Source organism: Cygnus olor, chromosome 2 (assembly GCF_009769625.2).
Source record: "Cygnus olor isolate bCygOlo1 chromosome 2, bCygOlo1.pri.v2, whole genome shotgun sequence".
Classification (NCBI taxonomy): domain Eukaryota; kingdom Metazoa; phylum Chordata; class Aves; order Anseriformes; family Anatidae; genus Cygnus; species Cygnus olor.
The window spans coordinates 75,924,266-75,944,637 of NC_049170.1; the positions used below are offsets into that span (position 1 = coordinate 75,924,266).

Sequence of the window (20,372 nt, forward strand, 5' to 3'; positions counted from 1 at the left end):
CTGGCATTTTGATGAATATTATGTAATTAGAGTTTGCTCTGTTTCCCTAAAAAAGAAAGATATACAGGAGGTTTGCTGAGAGTCTTTCATGCACTGTATTTAAACATATTTGCAATTACTTTTAGAAGAAAAAAAAAAAGCTTTCTTCCATACTTAGCTGATAATCAACATGTTGTTGTGCAAACGTTAATGGAAATGCTCAGTAGTATTTTGCCAAGTATACGTTCAATATATATATGCTTATATATATGAGATTATAAGGATGTCACAATCTACCAGATAAGACTCAAAGTTAACCTGTCCAAAATCTCTGGTTTGTAGCCAAAAATCAAGAAAGAGTCAATTGTCAATTATATTTTCAAAGAGCTATTTTATTTTTTCATTGTTTATTTAGGCTGACGTCAACTTAAAACCAATGAAGATTTCTTAAAAATTAAATGTTTGTGTTGAAAATTTTGTTTTGAAAAAGGAGACATTTGCATAACTTGGAAATTTGGATAATTGTAAAGAAGAGAAAACAGAAGAACAAAGAATTAAATAAGTCCTGTCAGGCTTATTGTACTTAGAGATTCTGATATTGCTACTATTTTTTACATTAAATGTAAATGTACATTCAATTATGTGTAATGTGATTTCTCAGCCACTTCAACCATATTAGAGTAGAGATTGAATAGGCCTCAATAAAACTGTAAAGACAGTAGACAAGCCCATGACATTTTTTAGGAAAAAATCACATTCATGTATCTTCTTATATTTGCTATTATCTCTCTATGTTTATTATTTCCATAATATGTTGGAAATAACAGATGACACTTATGAATAAGTGAAATTGTTTTAGCTTGAACATTTATCTGCTCACCTTTCTGTGAAGAGATTAGTTTTGGGTAATTTTGGTAATGTTCAAGAGAGCCTGATAAAATAATGCAGTGCTTGAAAGCTCCTAGTAACTTTTTGTAGTCAGATCTGTAGTTTTCTAATTTGAAGAAAAGTAAGGAAGCCTAAACTCTTGTTGATATGCTTATACTACATACATGTCACTAACTAGTCTTCCTAAAAAAATAATAATTGATTTTTCTTTTGAGGAATTAGTGATGGGGCGAAAGAAAGTACTTACTTTTTTCCCAAATGTTGGAAGCTTAGAGGAACACTCAAATAATTTGGTTTCTGCTACAATAATGGCATACCAGTCTGGAAAGTAAAACATGGGGGCAATGATTTTGATTAGCATAGTGAGAAGCCCTGTAGCCCTTAACAGATATTTTTGTAATTACTCCAATAGGAACAAATTATAAGAGGTTTGGAGGAGAATAATGTAGCAGATTTGGTTATTTTTCTTGCAACTTTGTGTAATAGGTAGCATAAGAATAATGTCAAAAACCGTTGTGGGAAAAACTGATTCGAGGGAATCACACTGGGCAATGAGTGAAAGAAATGAAGGGTAGACACTTTTGATAGATGGCAATGTTATTGATAAATAGTTTGACAGGGAGCAAAACTTTTTTTTTTTTTCCCTCCAGTCTAGGAATAGTATTTTTATATGCTGTTGAAGTAGCATTGGTGAAAATGTTACTGTGTGACAGTGAATGAGTAAAAAACAGCTGCATACTCAGGAGTGGCAAGTGGTGGATTTGTTGGTTTGATGATACCCAATGTGACAATTTTGATGATTTGGGTGGTTTTATTTTTATTTTTATTCCCTATTTAATCTGCTTAAGCAGTTCTTACCAACAACCATTTCCCTGAAGGTCCTGTGAAATGTTATTTTATCTGTTATTGTTCATACATCAGTTTAACATAAGATCTTGTACAGCCCTCCTTTCTCAATATTCATAGTTTACGTATGTATGTATGTATGTATGTATGTATGTATTTAATATTTGGTAGAACAGGCACTAAGAACTCACTGTTCCCTGGGGATTCAGTGGTTACAATAGTTTTGAAGTTTCTGAATTTTTAAACATTCATTAGATTTGTCTTGTAAGTCATTCAGATGTTCCACCTGAAATGCAGTATTGAATTTTCACTTTGTTGTCTGGTCTTGTACCATTTTTATCATAAGAATGTATAGAGAATTAATTTGGACTAAACAGTACCAGAGTCTTGTTTATCACATTGTTACATTTTGCTATATTTCAGGCACGCATGTGACTAGGCTTATCAGGTACTGATTGGGAAGGAGGTATCCTCTCTTAAATTTTCTCTACATTTTTCAAGTCATTTGGGAGTTTCACTTTCCAATTCTTCACCATTCAATGGAATAGGAGACATTGAGATAGTGTCCTTGATTCCTTTCTTCTCCTTTTCCATGTCATGGCTTTCATCTCTTATTCTAAGGCCCTAGGTTTTACTAAGCTGCTGTGACTCATTTATGGCATGGAGAACACATTATTTATGGACTATTCTGTGTTTGAGTGCAATATTAAAGACCAGACTCAGCTGATGATCCAGTTCCTAAAATAAATTGAATATGACAAAGAATTATGAATTATGACTTCCTGAGTATTTTTTTATCATTGGTCCACATGGATGACTGCATGCTCCTAAGGAAACTTTCACTGGGATGCAGTATTTTTACAGTAACATGGTAGATATTTGTAAACTGAAATGTTATTTGTACAGTAACATGTATAGTGCTGAAATGGATTTTTTTTCTTTTTTTTTTTTTTTTTTTTCTTTTTAATTCTAAAATGTATTGGGAAATAAAACTCCAAGGATATGGCAAGGGGTAAAAGTAATTTTCATTTATACTATTTATATATTTTTAGTAGTATATTTATATGTTGTTATATGTTTCCACAAGGTATACCACTATTTTATTTAATAGGCCAAGGAGGATTAAATTTTAAATACTAGCTTTAAATTCTGCTCAATCATTATAAAATAACCTCCTTAAAGGTAGTGTCAGAGAAAAAAAATATCATCAAGATTCAGAAATAAATACTGCAATTCAAATCAAAATAATAGAGTCTTATTTGATATTTGCTGATATATTTAAGAAGGAAGGTAGGTGGGGGGTGCGTTGTTTTTTTGTTTTGTTTTGTTTTCAGGAATAAAACAGAGAACCTTACTGAATTGCATGTAAAAGTGTTGTCTGGACTTGTGTAACCCAAATCTTTTTTTAGCAAAAGGATGGCGATGGCAAGCAGCTGTATTACCACCTTTATCTTCTGTCCTAGTACATAGTCAGTTAAATTTACAGGGTGTCACTGATCTCAGTGTTGTTGCACACAGAGAACAGTATTGGAAGAGAGCCTTTTGGCTATATACATGTTAAATGGATTAATTTTATGTGTTTATTTCCTATTAGTACATGCTGTTGAAGGACAAATGAAAGTTGGGAAGGAAGAAAAAATTAGATCCATTTCAGTAAATAATCATAAAAAAAGATCATAATCATAAAAAAAAAAGTTCATACGGCCTTTCAAAAAACTTTATAATACTGAATATCTAAGATGCTTCTTAATATTCTCAGAATTATTTTTCTATTAAGGAATATCAAAATTCCTTTGCTAATAAAGGTACTATTGAGTGAAATGAAGAAAAATCCATAATCTTCAAAGTTTCTTAATGGAACAAATACTTTCATTTGATATCAAGTCAATAAAAATTCGGTCTTCATTGCACCAAAGTAGCTTGCATAATGGCACTGTATTCAGCTTTCAACTTCATTGGGTTTAATCTCTCCATTTAGGAGAAGAAATATCTGGTGTAATAAGAATGCAGTAATGCACTTTTTGAAGGACTAATGAATTTTCAATATCTGTTGATTTTATGCCAGTAAGAAGTTAAGGGAGTTAGAGAAGGAGAGATTGTCCTTCAGATGTGTTTCTTCCACAGTAAAAAAGTTAACATAGAACCTGACATCCTACTTTTTCTCTGAAATTATTTCCTCTCAGAAATGTTTATAAATCCCAGAGTGCTTGTTTGCTAAATGGATTTGTGTAATCTGAAGACTGTGGGAAGAAAGAGACATCCTAAAATGTCTTGGGATACATACTTTGTTTTGTGATAGCTAGGCTATGATTTCTGTTCCGGTTGGCTAGTTGCTCAGTTTTCTTTTTACTAGACTTTTCCAAGCCATCAGAAAACTCAGTAAATTGGGTGGCAGTGTGTGCTAGTTTTACTGGCACTTTGTCAGCCTTCAGCCTGGCAGTTTTAAAAGAGATTACTTTACCCTCAGATAGTTGCAATAACATGCAGTGATTTGTCATCAAGTGATTTGCCTTGGGAAAAAAAAGGGTTGGTGCTTAAAAATAGCAGCTTAAACATCTTTTTACACTTTGTTGCAGTTACAGATCACCTCTAATGATGCAATTGTGATTCAAAATGGAGGACGATAGAACAAATAATCTGAGTTTTCAGAATTAATTCTTGCTTTTGATGGATTAGTTATATCAGTGTGTTTTTAGAATTGTGTAATTCATGTTGAGACAAAATAATAATTCATCGTTCTATAATAAGATAACAAAACAAATTTTCTCCTACACAACGACAACTTTAGGAAGTAGCATTTTCAAGCAAGCAAATAGATCTATGACTTGATCCTCTCCCTGTGAGCACATGCACTTCTAGCCGTGTTATATGCATGCAGCACAGAGATATTGGCACTTGGCTGTGCTGTCACTGGAGAAATGTCATGCTTTCTTCAAGCCTGGAATCAATGGCCAGAACAGGCAGGCAAGCATCAACATAGTTGTAAAAACTGGTTTATTTCTTAAAAATAAATACAAAAATATAAATATAAAACATTGGCAGATAGAATTTGATGAAATGAAGTTGCACAAACTTTTTTTTTTTTTTTAAACCAGCTGCATATTACACTTATTAACACCACGTGTACAATTTGTTTAAATTTTAATGTACAGAACAGGACATACTGGGTTTTTTCTTCTTTGCCATCTTAAAAGCTGCACTTGCAAGGGTAGAACATGTACCTAACAGAAGCGGCTTGTACATGAGGTTGCTTAAGGGATTATCACCCTGTTCAAATTTCTGAAAGTAAGGTATTTTTTATTTTAATTACTAAAATGGACAACACTGAATTTCCATAGCTTTGGCTCTTGGAAGGTGATTAAATAAAATGCTGTATATATTCCAAGTGGCATCCTACTAGAAAGAATGAATGACGTTAATGGACAAACTGGAAACAAATTTTAAAAGGAAACTGTTGTGCTGAGTGGCAGGAAAATTTTCCTGAATGTTAAATACTGTTGAGTGCAGAAGGTGTCTGTAAAATTACTTCCACTCAAAGGAACCAAAAATGTAGCCTACTGTAGGTTAAGAAGCGTCTTTGTCACTTTCTCCTCCACCATACATTTCAGCTAGCTTATTAAACCGAGGGCCCCATTCTCGGAGGTAATCATAGTTTTGGTCTCCTTCAGTAGTACCTGACTCTAAGGAGCTCAAGGATTCAGCTATTGAATCATTTCCCTCGTAGGCATAAGTTGCAAGCGAGTCATACGGTGGTGCAGAAGGATCAGTATCGTGCTCTTTTAGCCTTTGGTTAATGAAATCTCGGACGTCTGTGTTATCTGGTGCTGAAGGAGTCCTCCGTGGTACAAATAGTGTTTCAGGGATAATATCTCGTCGAAGCTTCTTATCGTCGATAGCTGCAGGATTCCTCAGTGTGCCAATATCAAAGGCTTGGGTGTCTTCCTCTCCACCACCTTCATCATTATAACTCACAATGTTGTCTCTGATGTCCTCTTTAGACAGGATCAAAGGCTCCTTCTTTCGTTGCCTCTTCAGAGCAGCAAACAGCACCACTATAACTTAAAGGGAGAAGGAAAGAATGGGTAAAGATCTCAAATAACAAGTTCTTAGTAGCAGATCCATCAGATACAACAGCTTTACTTCAGCAACATTTCACCAGTTCATTTCTGCCTGATAAACGGATAAATTTCACTGTCTGCATTACAGTAACACAGTAAGGGCTGTATCAAAATGTGCTTTTTTTTATGCAAACATTGTGTGTGCTGCTTTACAGAACCATGAGCTTTGTCTAGTGCTCTTTTAATAACTTTGATGAGTGTTAAAATAGCCAGGTTTATTCTGAAATTTTTTTATTTTTATTTTTTTTAAGCTTGGAGTATACTGTTCAAACTGTTTTCCAGCCGATCAGTAAGTGATATTCTAAAAACCACAAAATAGTGTGTTTACAAAATTTGCAATTTTTTTGTTGCCACACAGAAACCTTTGGATAAACAGTGATTTATAGTAAAACTATTCACTAGCATATTCTGTGTGAAATATATACTGCACGTTGACTTTAGGTATTTATTTAAATAAAACAATATTTTCTCTCTCTCTCAAAACAAATAAGTTAAAATGAAAGAACGCAATTTTTGATTATGTTATTCCTTCTGCCTGATCCTGTTTTTTAAAGACAACAAAAGAATAAAAATGCTGCTGGTTGCACACTGATACATTTAACACTCTGGAACTTGATTTCATTTTTACTGTGTCCAGTTTCCAGGCAAACAGTTTTTGCCTTTTTTTTCTTTTAATTTGCATTTGAATGTTTCTTGCAAAAGAAGCAAAACCCCTGGTCATTAATGCTACCAACCTGCATAGCTTTGTAAAATGTGTCAGGCCTGACACATTTGCTCATGGGGGGAAATACACATTTCTTTTTCTTACCCAGCAGGATGATGATGCAGAGGAGAATGGCAATCAGTGCCCCTGTGCTGAGGCCAGCAGGGAGGAGCAGGGCCTCTGCATTGCAGGACTGCATGTTTCCCCGGCTGTCACAGGCACATACGCGTATGGTCAGCGTGCCAGTGCTGCTCTGGATCGGGTAGTCATTGTCTGATATCACCACTGGTAGAAGGTACGTACTTATTTCGTGTCGACTAAAGCCATTCTTTCTCGTCAAAATTCTGGCAGTGTTATCTAGATTGATCAAAATACACTGTTGTATTGTATAGGAATATAGAAAGTGTGTCACATATAGTACATGCAAGCTATGATATTTTACGTCACTGGCAGTATTTTGAAATGGGCTTTTCCTCATATCATAGTGATCCCTCTCTTTTCCAATGACATTCACATTTAATCAGAAAGCTATTTATGATTTTTTATGTACAGCTGGCCTGCTCCTCTGTGCCTCTGCAGCACCTCTGAGTGTGATTTGAAAAGAGGATTTCTCAAAGCTTAAAATGTTTTATAGATTAATGCATGCAGTGCACAACACAGTTCCATTCCATGGCTAAAGCCCTGAAGTGAAGTGGCCAACGGAGAAAAAATAACCTTCCACTTCACGCTGTTTAACAAGCACTCTGTTCTGAAAGATTCCTTCCATGGATCTTCTGTGACAGCACCCAGGGGAATGCTATCTGTAAATGCAGGATGAGATTTTCCACACTAAAACACTTTCAACATGCTGTAGAACAATGAATTATGTACCTTAGCATGTGGCGTAGAATTTCTGTTGGAAAATTTTTTTCAGGAATTCAGAAAAGCGAAAGATGGTATTCCTGCTCAGTTTTGAAATGTGAATTTAATAAATTGTATTTATGGCAAACGAATCTTGATTCTACATAGCACACTTGAGCATCAAATCTATTCAATGTGAGGGCAGTGAAGGAAAGAAAAAGGTACTGGGAAGAAATGAGCAACAGGAAGAGACTGTTCTATTGTCAAAGCCACTTTATGTTTACGAAAATGTAAGTCAACACTACAGTTTTGGAGTTTTTAGTCCAAAAGGGGGAAAACATGGACATTAGAAGGAAGATATCATTTCCATCACACGTGGATTTCTTGAGGTAAATGGTTAGCTATCTCGCCAGCCAATGTCAGGCTGAATTAAAATAACTCATGCAAAAGGAAGAAAGTAATTTCGGATAGAAAAGAAACACCATGGTCAATACCTCTACATGCTCAGGACATAATCACCAGGATGTAATATTTGTTTAAAAAATTAATTGATTTTTTTTTTCATGGCCTCCATGAAGGAAAATACAAAGTTCTTCTTTACTGCATCCCTTGATTGCTTTGAGGTATTTGCATGCTATTTGTTTCACTCAATATCAAAAAGAATTTGTCTGATTTTTGATTTTGATTTTGAATTTGATGCTGCTGGGGAATTCATAAGGTACGCAAACAGTTTGACTCCGATTCTTCACTCTCCCTACTGATATAGTTTGTATCTAACCGAAATCTTCCTCAAGTTGTTTGCAGCCTGTTACTTCCTGTATTCTTCATCATTAAAATATAATTATTCCCATTGCCTTTATGAATTTAACTTATTTGAATATGTTAGATTGTATCCCCTCATTTATTTCTTCTGTGATCTACAGAATCTCTGTTAATTGTACGGATAATGAAGGCCAAAATGGGTTTGTTGTCCCACAGAATCTTCTGAATTTTTTTACCTGATAAAAGCTGAGGAAAGACTGACAAAGAATCAAAGGAAGAAACAAACTGGTGCTTTGAGTCATCATTTTCATTCATCATCACAAAGAAGCAAAACAGAAAAACAGGGGAATCGGAATCAGACAGAAGGCTAAAGTGAAACATCTAACCTTGTGAGGTGAAGTCATTTTTGAAGCTTTTTTTTCTCCTCCCTTTGTTTGGTTACTCACCCCAAACCAACACTTTCACTGATTTTCTTTATAACTTGTTTAATTCTATTTTTTACCAAACTAACTTTTGCCTTCCCTGCATAGATGAAAATATAGAATTCCCAAACCACAAACATTCATGCAGAATTATTATTATTAGCAGTAGCCTAAAAAGCTTCTCTATGTATTGGTAGATATAAAAGAAAATTCAAGATATTATAGGAATGTATACGAGATAGTAAAGATAAAATTTCCTTGGCCAGGCATAAATTTTACCTTCATTATCCTGAACAGTGAAGTTAGGGTTAACAGCAGCTAAACTGAAGAAAAATTTTTGTCCCCCGAGAGGGTCATCTTTGTCTACTGCACTTATGGTCTGAATAAGCTAAAGGGAAGAAAAAGCAAGCAAGCAAACAAACATCAACAAAACAAACAAACAAACATACATCTAGTTTTTTTATACAACTGTGATTATTTTAAGACTAGAAGAGTTAAGAAAACTTTGTATTCAAACTATGTACATATTGACTTAATACTTAAACTGCAGGACATATTAACTGAACAAATGTTGAAAAAATGTATCATACAAGTTTTCCAACAAGAGAGCCCATACATATTTCATATGGTGTTACTTGTACACATGTAAAATGGTCAGTTTATAACTTAGTCCTCGTCTGTTTCTTTTTTTTTAATACATATATGTTTTTGTAACTACATAAAGAACAAAACTATGATCAAATCAACACCTAAAAGAGGAATTCAGAGGATAAATATATGTATATATACATATATATATATAGTTGATAAAAATGTTATTTTATCAGATATTATATTTTATTAGATGCTTTTGGTAAGGAAGTTAAAGTTTCAAATTAAATTTCAAAATAAGAACATTTGTTTCTAAAGTAATATTTTTCTGATTCTTAGTAAAGCAAAATATACAAATAAGATTCTTGAAACTAAAAATGCCAGTTAAATTATATGGATATATTTCTACTTGTGAAACACATAATACATAATACCGTACAGATTCAGCACCTCAGACTGGGGTCTGAATCTGGTGTCATTGTTCTCTGAATGAGCTGCATCAGATCTGTTTGATACTTGAATTGAGTGCTTTCTGCAATCCCTACTTTTTTTTTTTGTTTGTTTGCTAGTAATAGTAAAACTTTCATCAATGTTTGTTTATCTGTCAGGTAAATAAATGTTTGGCTTTTTTTCCACTGACATTTCTAGACCTAAGACTATCAAGGTGCCACTTACCAAATAAAACACATTTTTTGACATCTTCATTGCTTTGTTTCAGTGCTTTGTGTGGTGTTTTGTTTTGTTTTACACCTTAGCAATAAAAACAATACCTATGGCTATTTTGTGTGTGTGTGTGAGAGAGAGAATGTTCAGTTATTTTCTTAAGTTTAACTTGCCAAAAATAGATTAATCTTTAGCCTAGATCTTTTTTTATTCTTCATCTCTGCTCCATCATTTTAAATTGCAGTGTTTTTTCGAGCATGCAATAACTTCTAATTTTTGACACTATTCCTTCCCTGTGGCATACTTGTTAAACTCTTTGGTTTTCCTCTTCCCGTTCTTCCAGATACAGCCATTTTTCAGATTTTGTCAGGACCGATCATCTTTAACATCAATGATTGCACTATTCTCCAGTTTAACAAATGCACGATTAACTCCCCATTTCTTTCTTGCACATCCAGAATACAGCAACAAATTTCCTCATGAGGCAAGGATTGGAGTTATTTTAATACAGCACTTTATGTTCTTTCTCATGTAGAGTTTTGTCTTTCTCTAAATTTGTTTAATCACATAAAACTCCAATATCTTACTGGATGAGCAAAACAGATAATACAAGTGTAGCATAGTATTTGCTTTTAAAGAATGAATCTTTAAATTATTTAGTGAGTTTATAAGTAATTGGCAAATAAATCTTTAGAGATTTTTGCAAAATTAAACATATTTCTTAAGTCAAGAAAAAACTAGTCCATTTTACTTCACAAGTGGAGACCATGAACACAGTCAGTTGTTGGTGTTAAGATGATGAAAATCCAGTTATATACTTCTGATTGTCCATACCTATAATTTAGAATAAGTATTTACATTTTTTTTATTGCCTAATTATTTTATATATGTAATTTACATAGGTTATTAACCTACTACAACAATATCAACCAGTGTCCAAAACCCTTAGCAGAACGAACTGCAAAAAAAGTCACCTATTAACTTTCCCATCCATCATTTCTTGTAGCAATTGAAGTTCTGAATTGAATACTGATCATGTTTGACAATATAATGCATTTTGCAAGCTTATATTAGGAAGAAAAAAAAATCTTCTGCTTTTTTTTTTTTTTTGGTTGCAAGCATCCTTCAGATATGAAAATGTACAGATAATTTGGAAATGCTGACAAATATTTGGCTGACTAAATATTATGCAGTTTCCTGTTAGTTGCTGATATGTATCTTTAAAAGGCAAAGTTTTAAGGACAGTCTTATTGAAACAATGTGTTTATGTGCATTATCACATTTATAGCATGTCGCAAGTACATCACAAGTAACAGCATTATTTGTTTTGCTATTGTTCTCAATTTGAACCTAAGCTTTTAACAATCCTTGCAGATGAAGATATTACTGATAATTTACACTGGAAGTGCTTTACTAGCTCCTTTTCAAATAAATGCATATACACATAAAACAAGCACTCATCATCTCCTGTGCAAGACTGGAAAGTTCTCCTTGCAGTATCTCTGGTGCACCTGAGATCCTGGTGTATGTCAGCACAGGGAACACACACTTTTCACCAATGTGGATGATGTTTATTTAGATCAGGGCCTGTGGTCTTTGGAGGGAGCAGCATCTTCCTGTCAACTTTCTGAAGCACTGCATATGCTCTTTCAAGGCCTATATGTGAAGCAGGCTTCAGACAATACATGGCCTCAACATACAAATGAGCAAGGGAAACAGCAGATTCCTCCTATATTGCTGAGAAGTACTCAAAATACAGATGTGTAGGCCACAATCAGTGATACAGATCGTTTTGGTGATTTCTTTGCTTGCCTACTCCATCTCTCTTGCAGACAATTATAGCAGCATTGGAAGTTTGGGTGGAAGATGAGGTCCCATGACCTAAATAGGATGTTTGACTTGTTGACTGTTGAACAAAAAGAGTTATCACAACTTCTGTTTGAGAGTGGGGTGAGGTCGGGAATCTCACTCAGCTGCATTACTATTTGCTGTTTTCATGATAGATCTTGTGTATTTGCTTCCTCCATTCCTTTATTTCACAGGTTCTGGTCAAAACGAAGGAGAGGAGACACCGATAACCCCAGTGTGTCACAGGAAATTGTGTTTTCAGATTTTTTCCAGATTAGCCATTTAGACTCTAAAGGTTCTTCCTCTTCTCTAAGACTTGTCTAATCAAGACTTGGATTGGTGTCAAACCCTTCCAACCCATACCATTTGTATCTGATAGTTCTTTGTGTTTGACTCTTCTTTTTCTAACCTAGTCCAAGTGATTGCAAGGTGAAAGTGGTTCATAAGACATGTTATCTTCCAGACTTTCAGTGTATTGTATTTTCTGGTCCATGTCTTGTTCCTCCAGTATTTCAATCTCAGCCATCTTGGGGGCAATTTATGGATCTTATGAAAATGGGTCTTTGTTCACCCATTTTTTTTTTTTTTTTTTTTTCCACAAATCTAAACACTTTAAGCACACTTTACCACCGTCTGCTGCAGGTAAATCCAGTAACTCAACAATTTCCATCTGGTTATTATCCCATTGTTTGTGGGCACAGAACTGATGGAAGTAATTAAGAGTGTAAGTAACCATGGGAGCTGTGTTGCATGAGCTTTCCTTTCTGCACAGTTGCTAGGCAGCCACTTGGAATACTATCTATGTTTTACCAAAGATAGACTCATTCTTGAAGCTTCAAGGACTGATACAGCCTTCAATATAATCATTTTTAGCTGTTGTTTGCCTGACTCTGAAAACTGTGGGCAGTAAATGATTGCAGGGTAACTATTAAATATATGCAAATCGACTTGAAGAACAAAAAGACATTCCTCACTGAGTACACCTGTTTATTTGTAATCAAGATGTACATTAGTTTCCCAGCAGCATTCTCCTTTGAAATGGTAGAGAGTAAACTCTGCCTTATAGTTCATCTACCACCCAGAGTTACATTGTAAATATAGATAATATGTCTTACAGCATATCTGCCACTGGTAACATACATTTTTGTTATTTCATAGGAAAACTAACCAATACTGTAACATTAGAGGCTTTAGTCCTCAGTTTTATATTTGTCTATACCATTTCATACTATGTTTATTTTTAATGATATTAAACAAACAACAATATCCATCCACATACTCATGTCTCATTAGAAATGCTGTTTAGTTAGGAGAAGGAGAAAGTAAAGGAGAAAATAAATATGATCAAGTTTTACTATCACCTTGACTTTTCATGATAAACTGATTTAACATACCAGAATTTCAGAAAGAGAGCACCTACCAGGAAATAGCTAATCTGAGGAAGTTTAAATGCTATCACAGCTATTTCAAAAAAATGGAAATCTGGGGAATTTTTGTTTCCTTGGAATGGTAATAAAATTATTTTTCGTAGCCTTTATAGACAGAGCAACTGCATTGGTGTACTGACACAAAACAATATTAATAATCTAAGGGGGTTCTTACATGGTATAATATGAATGTGATAGTCACATAAATTTATTTTTATTTTGTGTTGTAGATGTGGTGGGCAAGCCTGGTTGGTGAGTATTCCATTGCTCCAGGCAGTGTATCAAAACACAAATGTTACTGTTTGTCCTTTGTTCTGTTTAACTTCCATGGTATGGGGTGGGGGGAGAGAGGGGGTGGTTTTGGTTTACCTTAAACAAAACAAATAAACGAAATTTGGATGCATTATATCACGTTTTCATATATGATTTCCTGATGTCATTAGTATTAATGTGAAATACCCTACATTTCATACAGCGTGGTTTTCCCTTTGTACTGATCAGCTGTGGGATACCTCCACTACTCCCACAGTATGGAGTGACAAAGCAGTGACAACAGCAGGGAAGCCAAGAACGTTACGCCAGCTGAAACCAGCCAGAAATATTAGGGCCTTAAAGTAGCCAAAGAGGGTTGCTAGCCACTAAAAAAATAGATAAAACAGTAGAAACAAATTTGCTGTGTAGGTTGTTTTTTCCAAAACAATTCGCCTTTGTGCTTAGGTCCTCTGAAAATGTAAATGATCTTTTTTTTTTTTTTCTGAAACACACTATACATTTGCTTTTAAATTCTGTGCAAATAAAATAAAATATGTGTTATTAAGAAAAAACAAAACCAAAAAAAAAACCACAGCTGTTTGGAAACTCTATGTTGATTTCCATTACAAAAACTTTATTTTACTGGAGTAAGCCAGAGTAAAACTTTGAGAGTTATTGAATAAAATGGTGCAAAAAGAAAATTCTAGTACCACTAAAATCACTGGAATACATGAAATATAAGGAAATATACTGAAGAGACTGAAGTAAAAGTAGATTAAAAGAGACAGAAGAAGAAAGAAAAAAATATTGAAGTAAATTGACCACAAATTGTAGTATGACTTAAGAAAGGAGGGAGATGCAAAAATGAAAGATAAACTAATACCTATATCCTTATATCAAAGGATATAAGAAACTTCTATAAAAAAACATATAGAGAAAAAGAAAATGAGAAGTAATTAAATTACTAAAAAATGAATTAGGAAATAATTTAGTTTTTAAATAGATATATGTTTTAATTACTTGTTCAATAAGAGGAATAATGAATAGAAAGACATCTGTTGAATACAATAAGGAAATTGTTGGAAATATAGAGGTAACAAAAGCCATGTTTAAGCAAGACTATGTTGGGGTAAATATACCTGATTAAAAAAACTTTTTTATGTATGGGTCAAATGAGTTGATAAGAAGAGGACCAACATAAAGAGAACATCGGTGAAAGAAACCTAGCATGATTATATAATTTATGATGAAGATTCAGGAAAAACAAACAAACAAAAAAGAATAAATCAGGCATATTTTAAAATATCATTGAAAGAGAATCTATGATGAGCTAGACTGATTTATATAACATCCGGACAAATTAAAAAGGGAGTAGATATGTATAGATTTGGTAAAACTAAGCAAGCATTCTTGGGGACCCAAAAAGATGAAAACATAGCTTTCCTCATTGCTTTGAAACCTGTGGGGAGCCATGCTGTTTTCCTATCTGCTACCGCTGGCTCAGGCAGATAGTCCTTCGGAGAAAGGGCATGGTTTTTGAAAGGACCAGAATGGTGCTGGGCATCTGAGTCTGTACAGGTCTGTTACTTCAAGGCCTGTGGCATGGGGTGTATGTTTGTTACTCAATATTTTTACGTTTTAAATATATATATATAATCCCCAAGATACGTGTATATATGAATTAAAATAACCAGAGTAGGAGAAGATTGTGAAGAGCCAAAGACACACATACACAGACGCAAAAAAAAAAAAAAAAAAAAAAAAAAAAGAGAGAGAAGAAAAAGAAAAACAAACAGGAAAGAAAAATAACACACATGGAAGGAACCAAACATTATTTAGTATAGATTAATTATATTCAATCCCTCAAGACAGACTGAATTCCAAAATAACGTCTTATTAATGATCTTCCAGTTAGCAAGAATATAATTACATTCAAATAGATTATTCGTGTTATCCTGCGTTATATTTTTCTTTTCTCTTCCTGTGAATTGATTTTTTTAAAGACTCAGTTGCAACTCAGATTGTTTAAAAATGGTTATAATTATATAATATATATAAGTTATAATTATATAATATATATAACATGGCACTTCCTTCTGACAAGGGAGATACTGCTGAGCATTATAACACTTCAAATAAATGGGTATGGGTATGTACACTTATTTAGCTGCTTACTTATTAGTTATAAATACTTAGTCTTTTTTTTTTTCTGTCTGACAGCCATTTCTGAGTGTAAACAGAAATTGAGTTTTAATGCAGAAATAAGTTTTACATTTATTTTAAAATTATATTAACTTAAATATTTTAGGTAGCTCAGAAAGAAAAGGATATCTCAAAGTACGCTTACCTGAAAATACAACTGTTATATAGAAAATACGCTGCTTGTGTTCTCTATCATTATTAAACCTGAACAAAACAGATTCTAAAACTTCAAACAGAATAAGATTTCTCTGTTAAATTTTTTTTTTTCAACCAGAGATGCTGGTGAAACTGCAAAAGAAAATTCACTTTTCTACATTTTCAGTTCTCAATCCATATCTTATATTTGAATTCATTAAAATGTTATTTTAGCATTCATAGTAGACACTACAACTGTCAGAAATTCTAGACTTTTAGTCAGAAATTTCCATTCATCCATCAGCTTTAATTATCTTAAAAATCTACTAGGAGGCAAATATTACTCAATATTGTTAAGTATTTAATATATTATAAATTTGAACCTTAAGTCCCTTGTTATAATTTCCAACTGTTGCTTTAGAAAGACAAATGGCAACCTGAATGCAAAACTTGTGATGCAACCTGAATGTGATACCTGTAGGACTGAAACAGTTAAGACAAGCTGGCACTTCTTCCACGTTCTATTCAAAGGTGCTGAAATGCTTACACTGAGGTTCTATTGTGATTGTTTTAGAGGATTTATTACTGGCTGACTGTGCTCTGGGACATGCTGTGCTGTAACAGGAAAACCGTTTTTTAACAGTTCTAATAAGCAGCTGCCTATTAGGGACTGGATATTAAGCACTGCAGTCATTTCACATAAATTAAAGTATGCTTTCTGTAGCCTGTAAGAAGCAAAACAAAATCATATGTTCCCAGATGAAAAATGTATGGTTTATATTTTATTTTCAAAAGTTTTTGGTGGGATAATAAGACAAATACTACAACTGGAAAAGAAAAAGAAAAACAAAGGTGACAGATGTAGGCTGTAATCACCATCAGAATGAACTGAAATATATCTGAGGTTTGCCACTTGTAAGTTACTGAAAATAAATCAGCCTTTTAGTAGATAAATATAACATCTTGCTTTCTCTGTGAAGGTAATGGCAAAGCTAATTATGTCCATGTCTCTTGGGCTTATCTAATTAGGATTTAACAATAGTAAAGAGTTAGGTTGATGAAAGTGGTAATTCACACACTGATGCTGTTGTAATACATTGGTATTTCACTCTAAGCCTCACCTACAGAGCTACTTGTTACTTTCATTTTCAACATTTCAAAAGATAATTTTGACATAATTTATCCCAAGCACCACGCAAGTATGATCTACAATTGAGTGCCATAGCAAAGTTGGATAGTGGAAAGTATCAAAGGCATACCTGTCCAGCTCTTGCATTTTCACAGACAAAGGTATCATAGAATACAGCAAACTGTGGGGCATTGTCATTAACATCCAAAATTCTTACATAGACAGGAACACGAGTAGTATCTTTGGGGTTGTCTGACAAGAGAAAATAGAAGAATAATGAGCTTATTTTCCTACTAAAATTATTCTATCTTCCAAATTTAATGAGCAATGGACATTTAAAATTAGGCTTGGAATTGATCAAAATGTAGCATATAAACTGGTACCAGGTAAGAATCAGGTCTGCTGAAAAGTAAGGAGATGTCTTGCTTAGAGTAAAAAAAGAACAATGTGTTGTTATCTAGAGAGCAATTAATTTTTTTTTTTATTTTTTTACATGAAAATAGGGGCTGCCACTGCTAATGTTCTATGCAAATATAGCATATGAAAAGTATGCCCATTACTATAATGACAAAATTGTTAATTTGGTGGGCTCAAGGGTATCATTCTGATGTAAGGTTTTGATTTGTAATTTTAAAATGATTTGCGATCTGATTTGTTTTACACAGAAGAGACATATGATTAAAGCTTTCCTGTGCCTTTATTAAGCAGGGAGAAATTCTGATAAAGCCAATATAAATATCCCAATAAAAATCAGAAGTGATTAGAATTAGAGTTTTTTATGTTTAAATTGCCTTAAAAATACAAATGTAGATTTTCAGACCTTAGGTTCAAAACCAACAATAGTTACTCCCTCTACCTCCCAAGATGCCCAAGCCCTAGTATTATTTAGAGTGCCCTCTCATTACTTACTATAGGTTAATTCAGTTAATTTCAGTTAATAGAAGTTCATTGCTCCCACTTGCAGATCTAGCAAGAATAACGCCTGGGAGTAAAGAAGTACAGCCATTTCTTTGAATTCTGCTGGCTGGTAGCTAAAATTTATATGATTTTGTTACCATAATGGAATAGGATAAATAACAATAGGGATGACTCAAATTTTTTTATTTATTTATTTATTTCATTTTAAGCTGAAGCAAAGAAAACAGTAAATATTCAGGAGTAACTGACATTAAGTTCACATGTGATTTATAATGTCTTTGCTGAAATGTGATGTGGATCTTTTTGACATGCTGAAATGTTTAAAGTGGCAGGTTTGGGACATTTTTTTTTTTCACAGCCTGTTGCATTTTTATACTAGCTTTCCAAGTGCATTCCATTCTTATCACTGCTCTCCTGTTGTCTCATGTTTCAAAGGTAATATTTTTAAATATTTAAAAACTATTCTCCCCCTTCCATTCTTTCTCCAAAACAAATGTACCTCTTTAGAGAAGCCTAGCTGTTCCAGATAAATCCTGGCAGGAAATAAGTTGAACACTGTGATATGATATAGGTATAAAATGATAATAGGTTTCTTCAGTATATAAATGCTTCTGATAAGTATTTTTACAACAGTGGACAACACTGTGAAGGAGTGCAAGCTCATGAACATGCACTGCAAGAAAAAAAAAATAAAAAAATACAGCTACTGGGTGTGCTCAATACAACCAGCCTACTGCAGGAGACACTTGGGCTCTGACTACAGAAATAGTACCGGGCAGGCTAAGATTGGTTAATTGCCTGGACATGATGTTCCATTTAGTTCTCTGCAGTGTAGTTCCTGCCAGTTGTGCTGATCAGCAACTTCTGCTTCTCTGAGTGATTTAGAATTAACCCTAAAAATCAGTGTCTTTGAAAACACATGACCTTCACTAGCTGATTTCAAACACCAGATTTTTGTCCCTTAGAAAATTTTCTGGCAGAGGGATTAGAGTTAATCTCAACCATGTAGTGGGATCTTTGCTTTCCTCTCTACTTTCAACATGAAAATATCTACAAAAAGATGATGTAAACAGTCCAAGAAATGTTACAACTTAGGGGTCAAGCGGAACCTAACTAACTTGTAAGATTCCAAGAGCTGTAGAGGTAGATACCAAAGGAAGAGATAACAAAATTATTTCTAAGGAAATGAAGAAACCTAAAGAGACATAAGCATAGATTACCATTTTGAACTCTGCTACCGTAACATCAAAATCTGTCATTTTCCTCAAAGGAAAGAAAGGAAATAAAATCACTCCAGTGTTATTACTTAATTGGGTGACATTTCAGAAGTAGTTTGGATATTAAAGGTCATTGAAGGAAGAAGATGGGGAAAAAAGCAACGTGGAGATAGCTGCTGTTAGCTACCCCCAATTTAATTTCCAAGAATATCTTACAGAATTGGGTGGGAGGAAGGAAATTATTATTTTTTATTATATATATATATATTATTTTTTTTTTGCATGGAGCTACAGCTGTAACTTTGCAGGCTAAGGAAAACTGAATGAAAAAAAAAATTGGCTTACTGATCTCCGCTGCTATAACACTAAGATTGTGCCATTGTGATATCTCACGGTCAAGTGGCTTAGAAGTATAGATGGACCCATTTCCAGAATGAATATTGAATATCCTGTCAAGGTCTGTGTGACGATCCAGAGAGAACCTGCACAGAAAGAAAGAAATTATTGTTAAAAGGATAGAAAATGGAAGAAAGCATGTTTCACAGCAAGTCAATACACTTTTCAGGTTATATACATTACATTAAAAAGGTTGCTTTTTATAAAACAAATATTTAGTTTCTGTAAATTTGGTGCTTCTTTTTTTTTTCCCCCACTGATCATTGATAGTTATTTTAATGATTGTTTCTAAAATTGAAATTGCATATGCACATTTCTAAAAATTCTTAAGATTAATTCTGTAGAATGAGGAATAAAAATTGAAAGAATTTCATAAATATGATATAATAGCATAGTATTTGATCATCTGAAATTTTATACACCTGTATGAGAATCATAAAAAATAAGTCAGAATTTCAATATAATAATTCAAGGATTGCTTTAATCCATAAAGGAGAATTCTCTTTGATGTACTGTTCTTTCAGACTGAGACAGACAGCTAATTTCTGAGCTTTTCAAAAGTAGTGTTATAAGCTCTCCTTATACTTTACTTATACATTTATATACTTTAGGATATGCTAATTTACTGGAGATTAAATTTAAAAAAATATATAAAAAATAAGTTCATATGCAGAAATTTCACTTTTATGAACATGCTGATGTCAAAGGACTTTCTATGGTGCTATAGATGCTACAATTCCATGGGCAAAAGTTCTACTAACATAAAATGGCAGAAATGTTAAACTACAATCTGCAAATTATTCTTTCCATCATTTTTTCTAATAATCAGCACGACCTTCAAAGCTAGGATCAAACCTTTGATGTGGAGTTAAGTGTAATATTTTGTGAGGTACAGAACATTTGTCTACTTTTGGCAGAATTGGGTCAATTTATCAAAAAATCTACTGTACTTGTACAATTTGATAGAAACAATTGTTTACGTTCATGTTTTTATGAACTTTTATGACTGACCTAAACATTTCATAAAGTGTATCTA

At 33.5% G+C, this 20,372-nt stretch overlaps 1 protein-coding gene across 2 annotated transcripts in view; it reads right to left on the reverse strand.

The window, feature by feature from the left end:
• Positions 1 to 4,353: 4,353 nt before the first annotated feature.
• Positions 4,354 to 20,372, reverse strand: part of CDH10 (cadherin 10) — a 96,536-nt gene continuing 80,517 nt past the window's right edge. For both annotated transcript variants that reach the window (XM_040548166.1, XM_040548167.1), the window contains exons 8-12: positions 19,286 to 19,422; positions 16,936 to 17,057; positions 8,838 to 8,946; positions 6,640 to 6,891; positions 4,354 to 5,771 (exon numbers count right to left, since the gene is read on the reverse strand). In XM_040548166.1, coding sequence (XP_040404100.1) covers positions 5,278 to 5,771; positions 6,640 to 6,891; positions 8,838 to 8,946; positions 16,936 to 17,057; positions 19,286 to 19,422 — 1,114 coding nt within the window. In that variant the 3' untranslated portion in view covers positions 4,354 to 5,277. The remainder of the gene's footprint in view (positions 5,772 to 6,639; positions 6,892 to 8,837; positions 8,947 to 16,935; positions 17,058 to 19,285; positions 19,423 to 20,372) is intronic.